The sequence below is a fragment of the Rhinoraja longicauda genome, chromosome 20 (genome assembly GCF_053455715.1).
Source record: "Rhinoraja longicauda isolate Sanriku21f chromosome 20, sRhiLon1.1, whole genome shotgun sequence".
NCBI lineage: Eukaryota > Metazoa > Chordata > Chondrichthyes > Rajiformes > Arhynchobatidae > Rhinoraja > Rhinoraja longicauda.
The window spans coordinates 35,027,479-35,039,413 of record NC_135972.1 but is presented as its reverse complement, the minus strand read 5'-3'; the positions used below and the strand labels follow the sequence as shown (position 1 = coordinate 35,039,413).

The 11,935-nt window shown below is 42.8% G+C and overlaps 1 protein-coding gene across 5 annotated transcripts in view; it reads right to left on the bottom strand.

Annotated features, from left to right (window-relative positions):
• Nucleotides 1-1,250: 1,250 nt before the first annotated feature.
• Nucleotides 1,251-11,935, bottom strand: part of LOC144603720 (uncharacterized) — a 47,788-nt gene continuing 37,103 nt past the window's right edge. For all 5 annotated transcript variants that reach the window (XM_078417389.1, XM_078417393.1, XM_078417392.1 and 2 more), the window contains one exon: nucleotides 1,251-5,859. In XM_078417389.1, the coding sequence (XP_078273515.1) occupies nucleotides 4,617-5,859 (1,243 nt within the window). In that variant the 3' untranslated portion in view covers nucleotides 1,251-4,616. The remainder of the gene's footprint in view (nucleotides 5,860-11,935) is intronic.

The following is an 11,935-nucleotide window of genomic DNA, read 5'->3' as shown; positions in this document are numbered from 1 at the left end:
CCAGCAGGAGGGGTCCGTCAACTCACCTGCGTTCAGGGCCCTGTTCCAGAGTATGAAGAAGAGTCTTGTCCCAAAATGGCACCTATCCATGTTCTTGGAGAAAACCCACGCAGGTCACGGGGAGAACGTACAAACTCCGTACAGACGGCGGCCGTAGTCAGGATCGAACCTGAGTTTCCTCCCACACTCCAAAGACATGCAGGTATGTCGGTTAATTGACTGGGTAAAATGTAAAAATTGTCCCTAGTGTGTGTAGGATAGTGTTAATGTGCGGGGATCGCTGGGCGGCACGGACTCGGTGGGCCGAAGGGCCTGTTTCCGCGCTGTATCTCTAAATCTACATCTAAAAAAATCTAAATATCCATTGATCCATTGAGTTTCTAATCTGGCAAGTGTGACGACATGGAGCTGGTGAGGCTCTTTTTAAACACAACCAGAGAGAGATTGTCAGGACCCAACTGAAATACCGGCAGGATACAGCAGCTGGTTTTGTACGTGCAACCCAGCTTTGAAGTGGGTGAGTTAGGGAATGAAATGTACCGAGATCTGCGCTGCCAGGATATTCACCTTCTCAACCACTAGGACCTCTGCAGTGTGGCCTGGCAAATGCTTCTCATGATGTTAGTGTGAAGTAGTCTATAGAAACTGTAATATTCCCAAGATCAAACCTTCCAAGCCAAAAGTGGTCTTTTGAAATCAGAAAAGCACGTTAATGACCATGGGGATTAGGAATCATTCAGCCCAAGTGGACTGCACCAATATTTACTCTTCACCAAACAAATATTCTGCAGCACTGAATCACTCTGCCCCAAAAAGGAGGCAAATACATTGATATGAGCTAAGAATTCAGGTAGGCTCAAAACATGCCTCCAGAAGGAGATGAAAGGAGCTGCAGATGCTGGAATAATTGGTTATATAATTAAGAAAACCTGCAGTAAGTTCTCCTCCAATGGCTATAAAAGTCTTCGTCTTTTGTCCATGGATAAAATGACTACCATCTGATTTCACTCGGCTACCAGCTTGCACACATCAAGTCAGCTTTACAAATTCAGAATGAATCTGCCCATGTAAAAGAAAGAATAGAACAGGCCAAAAGATAGGATCGCAATCGTACCCACAAAAACATGAACCAATTGGCCTCAATGAATAGGGATATTCTATGGCAACTCTGCATTGCTGCTGATTAAGAAGCCAGAGCTTTAAAGTTAGAGCTTTAAAATGAAGTGCATTCAGTTTGAAGGAGGCAAACATTTGTAGATTTTATTGAAGTGGTTGTTACAATGCCCGAAAAAAAATGACACAGAAGTGTCAAATATGACCAAAGAATTCAGGTTGGTCCAAGACTAAATGGAATTTCAATCACTTGACTCCTTGCTAAGTTCACAGGTGCCTACATTTATGCTGTTAAAACATTTTAACTTGATAAAGCAGTTTCCTTGCAAAAGTTGTTTTACACAGTCATCAGAAAGGTCAGCCGCACAGTGGTTAAATATCAGCAAAATCAATCACAAATATTTACGTCGTATTTGAGAAAAATGTTAATATAATTTTTTGTTTAAATCAACAAATTAACTGGACACACAGCACTAATAGGGATTTCATTCAAACAATGACAATTGCATCATAAAATATTGAGTTATTGAGATATGTTCCAAAATGCTTAACACTTTTTGGATATATAAAAAATATAGCAAGCCACTGTTCTAACTGCACGGAGTATCAGTTTCCAGTCATAAGTTGTACGCTTAGAAAATATTAACTTTGCATAAATGTCTTGCTTGTGACCAGATGTATTATTTACAAATTTTTAATTCTTGCAACCGAGTGCTCTCGTTTCTTCTGATATCCCAAAGATCGACAGGAAAAAAACCTGTAGATGCTAGTTTAAATCGAAGGTAGACACAAAATGCTGGAGTAACTCAGCGGGTCAGGCAGCATCTCAGGAGTCCCAAAGATCCATTGCTGGTCCTTGCCACTGTAGATTATCTGCAGACGAGTGGTAGAAACATGGGGGGGGTTGATGAGAATGTGAAGCGAATAAAACTGTTTGATGGTCAGCACATACTTGATGGGATGAAGGCCCTGTTTTGTGCTGTATTGCTCCATGACATGTCTAAGAACAAATGAAACACTAATTCAAAAAAAAATCAAAGACTTTGCTAAGGAAAGCTGTGTTAATTTTTTGAAGTTGAGCCAATAAAAAACAAGCAAGTCCAAAAGTTACTTTGGACACAGTCCCAGTTTTCAACTTGGATGGCAAGCTTTCTCGAGCCCATGGCTTTGATCCTGACCCCAGAAATACACTGAGGTCAATGGTGCTTATACTGCAGACAGGTGGCGGTTTTACTTCTAATGCTCAGCTGGGCCGCTGAAGGGAATTGTTCAGAAGTTCACAACTTCAAGGAGCAGAATTAGGCCATTCGGCCCGTCAAGTATACTCTGCCATTCAATCGTGGCTGATCTATCTTCCCTTTCAACCCCATTCTCCTGCCTTCACCCCATAACCCCTGACATCCGTACTAATCACAAATCTGTCAATCCTCGCCATAAAAATATCCAATGACTAGGCCTCCACAGCCACCTGTGGCAATGAATTCCACAGATTCATCACCCTCTGACTAAAGAAATTCCTTCTCATATCTTTTTCTAAAGGTACATCTTTTACTCTGGGGCCATGGTGTCTGCTCATAGACTCTCCCACTAGTACAAACTCCTCTCCACGTTCACTATATCGAGACCTTTCACTATTCGGTAAGTTTCAATGAGGTCCCCCCTGATTCTTCTAAACTCCAGCGAGTACAGGCCCAGTGCCTTCAAACACTCAGCATTGCTCACATTTCCTCTCAGGAAAATGGGCCAGAAATCATTGTAAGGTTGTGAGATACAATTTTAAAATCTTCCCTGTTTTTGGAATGCAATATATTACTTGCTTTAAATTTTGATAATCTTATCTCCAGCAGAGACTAAAATGATTATGGATACCAAGGCTGCATTTGTCGGTCTTGTATCTGGCCTGGTTAGAACAGAAAAATTGTTATGCACATCAATTGACAGGTTGTTCACCCCTCGTTTTTGATGGCCACAAACGTGCTGCTATCTTAAATCCCACAACATCGGTGCAGAATAGAGCATCTCAGGGCCCCAGGAACTTGGAGACATGTTCAAAAGCAATGCAGTACAACACGTTACTTTTCTACATCAGCGACCATTAAATCCAACTTAAAAGGGAAGCTCTCAGCTAAAGTGGTGGGTATAAGGAACGGGCTCCAGAGGAAGGTACTATAATGACATTTAAAAAACACTTGGACAGGTACAGTAGAGGGATATGGGCCAAACGTGGGCAGGTAGGATTAGTGTAGATGGGGCATCTTGGTCAGTGTGGGCAGGTTGGGTCTGTTTCCCTGCAGTAGGATTCTATAAATCTAAAATGACATGTTCATTGAAACCTAGTGTCTTCCACCTTTGGACAGTCCCTTGGGATTAAGGACAATGATCCGTGGGGATTGGTGTGTCCTTTGTTGGATTCGTAGACTCTGCCATTCGAGGGAATGGTGCAACATGACAGTTTTGGGTGGTGAACTGACCGTACTCCTGCACATTCCTGCTGTTACTTGACCGTGACTTCCTTGAGTATCCAATGTAAAGCACTTCTGATGATGAAGCATTACCCTGCATGTTACGGCCGGAAGAAGGATCTCGACCCGAAACGTCACCCATCCCTTCTCTCCAGAGATGTTGCCTGTCCGGCTGAGATACTCCAGCATTTCGTGTCTACCCTGTATGTTATTTTAGGGTAACAATATAGCATAGAGCTGGAGGAGTCTTGCAGCGTTCAAACTGTGCAGGAAGGAACTGCAAGATGCTGGTTTAAACTGAAGATGGATACAAAAAGCTGGAGTAACTCAGCTGTTCAGACAGCAGCTCCGGAGAAAATAGATGTGACGTTTCAGGTCAACACTCTTCAAATGTATTAGACTCAAACCTGTTCAAGTCAATTTTATGGAAACAGTCTCTCAAAGTAATTAATCAATAAGCTTTTCTTTCTTTTCTAAAGACATGGTGTGTTAATTGTTCAGGATGTTTCAATGCAAATCCAGTCTATGGATTGAGGCACAAGACACAACAAAGCATGCCTCTCCCTCTCAAATTCATGCCTCATGGGCAGACAGTGACTTCTGCAGAGTTTAGGTCAGAGTCGGAGAATACGTAGGGAAGGGAGTCTTAATAGTTAGCATCTTTCTAGGCTTCAATGTGAGTTTGTATCCCTCACCACCGCCTATACACCAATTTTCCCTCCCAACAGACACTGATCCGAATATAAAGGAAACAAAGTGCTCAAGCACCCAAAAGGTCACCCATTCCTTCTCTCCAGAGATGCTGCCTGACCCGCTGAGTTACTCCAGCATTTTGTGTCTCCCTTCGATTTAAACCAGCATCCGCAGCTCTTTCTTATACAAAGTGCGAGAGCAACTCAGCGGGACAGGCAGCTTCTCCGGAAATTACAGAGAGGTGACGTTCCAGGTCGGGATTCTTCTTCAGATTTCTCCAGTCTGAAGAAGGGTCCCGACCCGATACAATTATGGAAAATTGAGAACAATCTTCTGATTTGCACCTCTCTAAGAAGGTGTTCGGCATGAAATTGGAGTAGGACAAGTCATGGTTATTTTTGGAACTTCACCACCATGAGAAGTAAACAGTTCAACAGTACGTTGTGAGGAGGGATTTTTGCACCATATTAAATCTTGTGGTTGAGGGAATTGCATGTGCTGTGGTTCATTCTCAGGCTGAAAAGAGTGATTCTCCCTCCAATAACATTGATGAGAAGACATGTTTGTATTTGCAGCAATGTTCATATTCCTGACCAACTGTTGATCTGCTGTGCCACAGTACTGTAATTGCACCAATTTCTGCTGAATTGTAGTCCGCAATCCCAAATTATACATGTTTTGAAGACGATGATGAGAAGATTGGCGACAAAGTTGTCTTAACTTCCTGCATTGCTTCTGGACGTCAGAAAATGTTTCACAAAACTCTGGGGACTCCTCCTCAGGAATTGAGTACGTATAATTCTGCGCTGTTTGGTTTAATGACTGATGGATGGGCACAAGTTTATTTTGTACACAGCCTTTCACACTTTTGTCCAAAGCCTGATTTGCACCAGCATCCTTGCACTGCTCTCCAATCTTGGGAACATGTGTAGTCATTGATTGAGAATGAGCACGCCAGTCAAATGATTTCTTCAGCGAAGATTTCAAAGGTAGCCTCTGACCGTAGCATCTTGTGCCGCACCTCACCAAGGGCACGCCTACAGTGGCAGGTGTGCTCGTTACCCTCTCCTGCGAAATCTGATTAAGTTCAAAAGTATACCCTTCAATTCTGCTATCTTCACTCACACTGGGACGAGCTTTGGCTTCTTTGTCAGAGCATCTGCTCACCACACTGGAGCAAGCTGGAGTTTTGGAGGCTTTGCTAGAAAGTGACTTCACGGAGACTTTGCTTGTACTGGTTGCTGTAGAGGAGGTTGATTTAATCCGTGGACATTTTTGGTCAGGCTGCTTCACCACTTTGTCCAACCTTCCTTCTGGCTTCACACCTTTTGGAATCAGGGCAAGGATGTTGTGGACATCGAGGCTTTGGAAAGTTGTTTGAGAGGTCACCTTTGCAGCATGATCCGGATTGGCTCCTCTCTCCCCAGTGAGGTTGTCCACATTTTGAGCACAATTATCTTCTAAACACAATTCGCCAGAGCTAGGGTGTTCACTACGATCTGCAGCCTGACTCACGGATCTGTGCTCGAGTTCCAAATCCAAGGCCATTCCATTCGAACAGGGGAGACTGCAGCCTTGTTCCACTTCAGTCCTTCAAAATGTAAAAATACTTTTAAGGATGCAATTTTCAAAAAGATTTTTTTACAAAAATATTATTTATTCTGGAGATAATTTTACATTTTCATATCATATCATATCATATCATATCATCATCATTTTGCTTTCTCTGTGCAAAATAGTGCACCTTTGTTCTGCTATCTATTCATTCATGGGACAAGGATAGCATTGGATCAGCATTTATTACCCTTAACGCGCGAGAAGTCAGAATTAACTATGTTGCCGTGTAAACATTAAATATCAATTTTAATATTGAGACATTGCTTCAGCTAGTCACAGCAAATTAACCAGAATGATGAGTAAACGAACTTGATACAAGCAGCATAATTTTGCGCCTACTCATTGAAGGATGGTACAAGGGAGGCCAGCCAGGTGCGTGCCAGTACACTCAACTATTAAGCTAACAGTAGCATTAATAAGAGTCTCAGCAGAGCCAAAGTAGTAAGGCAATCAAGGGACGGCAGAGAGCTAGAAATAGGTGGCTTGGTGAGGACAAGTGTGTGGCTGGGAAGAACGTCACCTCTGGATAAAATGTGACATGAATATTGCAGGCAGCCACAAAGGATGGCATTAATATCCAGGCATGCACTAACTCATCATCGCCTTTCGCAATCCATCATGTGTCTCTAAGTTGTCACATTGCGTGCCTTAATTCCATTAGGGGATGAGCAGAAATGTCCATTCATCTAAATTTCGGAAGAGCATGGAGCTAATGAAAAGTTAATATCAGACAAGCAGAACGATGGCCTTGCTCTTCCAGAATTTGTGATGGAAATATCTGCTCATCCTGTAATGGAGGCAACCCAAACAATATGATAACTTATAGAGTCAGATGATGGATTGAAAAAGGTGATGATTAGTTAATGCATGCATGGAAACTGATGCCATCCTTTTAGACAATGGCATTGAGAGGTTGGTTAACTTATTGGGGAGGGATGTGACATGGATCACAGAGGTTCCCAGAGATAACTGTGAGGAGCAAGAAGGGTAGACATAACAGGCGATTCGTTGGCTTTGATTGGAAGAATAGAGCCAAGTGAATATATCTTCTCTCTGGAGGGAAGGTTTTGGAGGATGACGATATGGTCAACTGTGCATAACACTGTCATTCTGAGAATAGCAACTAATTGGACAAACAATATCAATGGCCAAGTAGACATAGCAGGTGAGGCAGAGGTTCACCTGCACCTCCTCCAATCTCATCCCAGTCTTTCCAGATGAGGCAGAGGTTTACCTGCACCTCCTCCAACCTCATCTATTGTATCCGCAGTTCCAGATGCCAACCTCTCTACACCGGCGAGAACAAACGCAGGCTCGGCAATCGTTTCGCTCAACACCTTCGCTCAGTCCGCCTTAATCAACCTGATCACCCGGTGGCTGAGCACCTCAACTCCCCCTCCCAATCTGACCTTTCTATCATGGGCCTCCTCCAGTGTCATAGTGAGGCCCACCGCAAATTGGAGGAACAGCAACACATATTTCGCTTGGGCAGCTTACAGCCCAGCAGTATGAACATTGACTTCTCTAACTTTAGATAGCTCCTCTGTCACTCTCTTCCCCTCCCCCTTCCCAGTTCTCCCACTGTTTTCCTGTCTCCACCTAATCAGATATTTTTGATAAAATGGATTTCAATTTTTGAACTGGAGGAACAGCTGAGGACCTGGGACAGTTAGCACATATGATGCTCTGGCCGGCACGACCTGATCCAAAACATCCTTCCAATGTTTGGAAAATTTCTTTACTTCATATGAATTTCTTCATCCTGACTAAGGATCTCAATCACTAAAGAGATCTGCAGCTTTTAAATTTGAGCTATATTGGGATTGTTCATCCAGAGACATTTTCTTACAATATTCTGCCATCCACAAGATGCGAAGATAATTAGGAACCTTTCATATATCCCTTGTTTGGGATGCAGCAACTCTGCTATAGCGGGAACTTACTGCCCGCCTCTTTCAGAAGCAGCCACTGGCGGAAGATAACTATAATTGATTGGTTTACTGGTCAAGTGTTAGCCACTTTAATAAAAATTTGGCATGCTGAAATTATGTAGGAGGCCAGGCCATATCTATTGAGAAACGGCATTAACATTTTGATCAAGGTGTAGCAGATTCATTTTGTGTACATTCTCCCCACCCAGGTTTAGTTTAGTTTGGAGATACAGCGCTGAAATGGGCCCTTCGGCCCAACGAGTCCGAACTGACCAGCGATCCCCACACATTAACACTACCCGACATACATTAGAAACAATCTTACATCTATATCAATCCAATTAACCTACAATCCTGGACCTGTAAAATGCTGAGTGTTTCATCCAGTTTTTTGTTGTTGTTTTTATTCCAGATTTCTAGCATCCGTGGGTTTCCATTGCATGTTTGTTCACAGTAAAGTGGGGCTGAAGACAGACATAGGCAGATAAGAACAGTGGATTTCCTTCCCCAAATCCAATCGCACTCATCACGGCTGCACGGTGGCGCAGCGGTAGAGTTGCTGCCTTACAGCGAATGCAGCGCCGGAGACTCAGGTTCGATCCTGACTACGGGTGCTGTACTGTACGGAGTTTGTACGTTCTCCCCGTGACCTGCGTGGGTTTTCTCCGAGATCTTCGGTTTCCTCCCACACTCCAAAGACGTACAGGTTTGTAGGTTAATTGGCTGGGCAAATGTAAAAATTGTGTGTAACATTAGTGTTAATGTGCGGGGATTGCTGGGTGGCGTGGACCCGGTGGGCCGAAGGGCCTGTTTCTGCACTGTATCTCTAAAAAAAAATGTAAAAAATCACTGACAAAGTTGCTTTTAAAGACCGAGAGATCTCAATGGGATAGATATGATCTTTCCTAATGGTACCGTTGGCTCCAGTGATCCAAGAGCAATCTCACTCCAAGCAAACAAAGTTAAAAATGCCGTTGCAAAAAAACCTTTAAATATTACAATCGGTTTACCAAAATTCCGACATTCACATAAAATTAAGGTAGAAACGAAATATCAAAACTTTTTCAAGGAAATACTTTGACCTGTTTGAGGAAAATGAAAAGTTGCATAAAGCATTATTAGTGGGGAAATTAGTGGGATTGCTGCATGGTAATGATGAATTAGTACACTACTAAAAGATACTTGTGTCTTGTATACCATTCACAGGGTACTTTGTGACAAGGTAACTGCACCAGCATTTCATCATTGTATTAATTTCTGACCATGATGTTGGGAAAAAATAGAAAACCAATGTCAGCAACTTCTGGATTACCATGTTTAAATGTACTTCCGTGTTATCCGTACGTTACGTTCGTTATGCGGTGTCAAAATGTGTGGTGAAAATACAGTGTGATTAAAACCGCAATTTCAAGAGCCGAGTACATAGACTCAAACTAGAACATTTTAATACGTGCTTATAAATAAATAGTTGAAAACCTAATTCACCTACTTGGTTAATAAAACAGTGCTTAAAGAAACACTACATCTTTGTCTAATTATTTTAAATACACAAACATTTTGTTACTTTCGACATTATACAAACCTGGTCTCCAAAGACAGATATAGGATTCCTGGAGCCCCTAATGTCATACATACTGTCCTCGAGTTTGGGTTACTGATGGGCACTGCTGATGTTTGAAGCAAAATGACAAAGCGTAATGGACTGAATAGTCTTCACTAAAGGGCCTGTCCCACTTAGGCGATTTTAAGGCAACTGCCGGTGACTAGGCTGTCGCCGGGGTGTCGCCGGCATGATCGTGAGGAGTCTTCCAAAAATCATTGTGGATCTCGGCGCGCCGCTGAGAAATCATCCGGTTTGAAATTTCCTGGCGATATCTGGTTTGTCGCCAGGTATCGTTGCTTATTGCGGGCGCTGTCGCATGCTGTCCCCAGGTTTGATAGGTTCTCTTAGATGCATTTAGAAGCACATAATATTAAAATAAGTAAAGTAATTTCAAGATACCATAAAATGCCTGTGTTTAACCAATTTATTTACCGTCAGGACATTTGACAGGTAGATTGGAGGCGACAGTTTGACGGTTAGGTAAGCTTGGGAATTTTCGCGATTTTTTTGGCCATCAGCCATTACATTTAAAGTGGTCTCCCAACCCAGATATGCAACCCAGAAACCAGATATGCATCTCCCTTACATTTTCAAAGAATGCCCACACACTTTTCACAAAAATCCACTTAACCATTTTTAAATATATTTTTTTAATACAGCTATTAAACTGGATGTAAATCCGGTTTATTCCTTGTTACAGTGAAGCTTGGTTTTTAAGTAACCCATACAAGGTGTTATAGTTCAAAACTCTCAAGTACTTACCGACTTGTCAGTGATTTCAGCGAAAATCAGGACGCTGGAGAAGCATTGACAGCGTGGGAATTTTTACAATGTTTCCGAAGACGGTGTAATCTCAACCTGACTCGGCATTGTCGTGGTCATTGTCGTCGGGTAAAAGAAAATTTCGGTGATCTGCTATGACTTTGACAGTCGCTGGCAGTCGCCAAAAAATCGACTAAGTGGGACAGGCTCTTAAGTCTTATGAACATCTCGCGAACTTATTTCTGAGATATATGGCCTTTTATGTTGGTTTTACAATTTAAAGACCTGTGCAGGAGGAAATAATGGGAGATACAGGAAGGAATGATGAAAGGATAAGTGGACTCAAGGTACAAAAATGTAAGAGCAGGAAAATTAGAGTAAGCAAGCAATTTGGAGGCTTTTGCCTGCTTTTCCGAGAGGCTTTAAAGTGCTTACTTTGTAGTTAATGTTTATTCTAGTTGGTTTCTTTCCCGTTCTGGTCTGTGGAATATGATGCTTGGGAACAATGAAGCATTTATCCTGCACCTAATGGCCCAGATCATGCTCCACTCCAGTCAGCAGTTCTGAAGAAGGGTCTCGACCCGAAACGTCACACATTCCTTCTATCCAGAGATGCTGCCTGTCCCGCTGAGTTACTCCAGCTTTTTGTGTCCATCGTCACTGAATATCAGCTCCGGGTATGTTGGTGCATTCCTTGCGATTGTGCCCGTGCACCAATAGGGAACATCAAGCTTCCCAATTGTCAAAGATCTCGGACAACTGTGACAGACGAACAGCTGTGGCAGTGAAGCCTGGATTTCAAAGCATCCCGCAGGGCCACTAAAGGATCATCTAACCATGGGGTTTGAGTGGAGAGGCTGCTGTGGCAGGAGGGCAAACAGAAAGGAGTAGCACAGTGGTGCAGCGAACAGAGTCATTGCCTTACAGGGCAAGGGACCAGGTTCAATTCTGACCTTGGGTGCAGTCGGTGGGAAATTTGCACATTCTTCCTTTGGCGGGATGGGATTCCTCCCTCATATCAATTTTATAGAACTCAATTCCTCCCTCATCTCAATTTTACAGAGCCCAATTAACCTACAAATCCGCAATTGGGCTCTGTAAAATTGCCCCTAATATGTAGGGGTGGATGAGGGAGTGGAATAACAAAGTTAGTATGAACAGCTGATCAATGGCCAGTGTAACAGTGGTCAGTGGGCTGAGAGGTGTGGTTTCATGGTGTACCTCGAAAACTAATCAGATTCAACACAAGCCAGTCTATTGTTCAGCAAAGATCTGTATTGCACAGTGATGTTGCACAGCTACAGTTCTTGGGATGCATCAATCAAATCATGTCTGGAGAACAGTAGCCAAACATTTGTGCAAATTTAAAATGGTTTTCATATGTATGTCTGTAATTAAAATTATGCCCAAGAACAATTCTTAGAACAAAGTTGTATTCTTAGTCAAGTTTGATACTCCAGGCACATCTATCTATATACTAAAACTCTTGTTTGTTTGTTTGTTTGTTCCTGAACTACAGCCAAAACGGTACACAATAGCATGACAATTTTAGGCCCACCTAACTCACCATCGTCCCTTTGGTGCTAATGGAAGAAGTTTCATTGAAATCTGTTATATTTTTAAAGTCATTCACATTTTAAAGTTTAAACCTATCCCCTAGGGAGGGAGGGGGGAGGATAAGGGGGGGTGAGGGGGATGAGGTGGGGGGGAGAGATGGGGAAAGGGGGAGGGGAGGGGAGGGGGGGGGGAGGAGG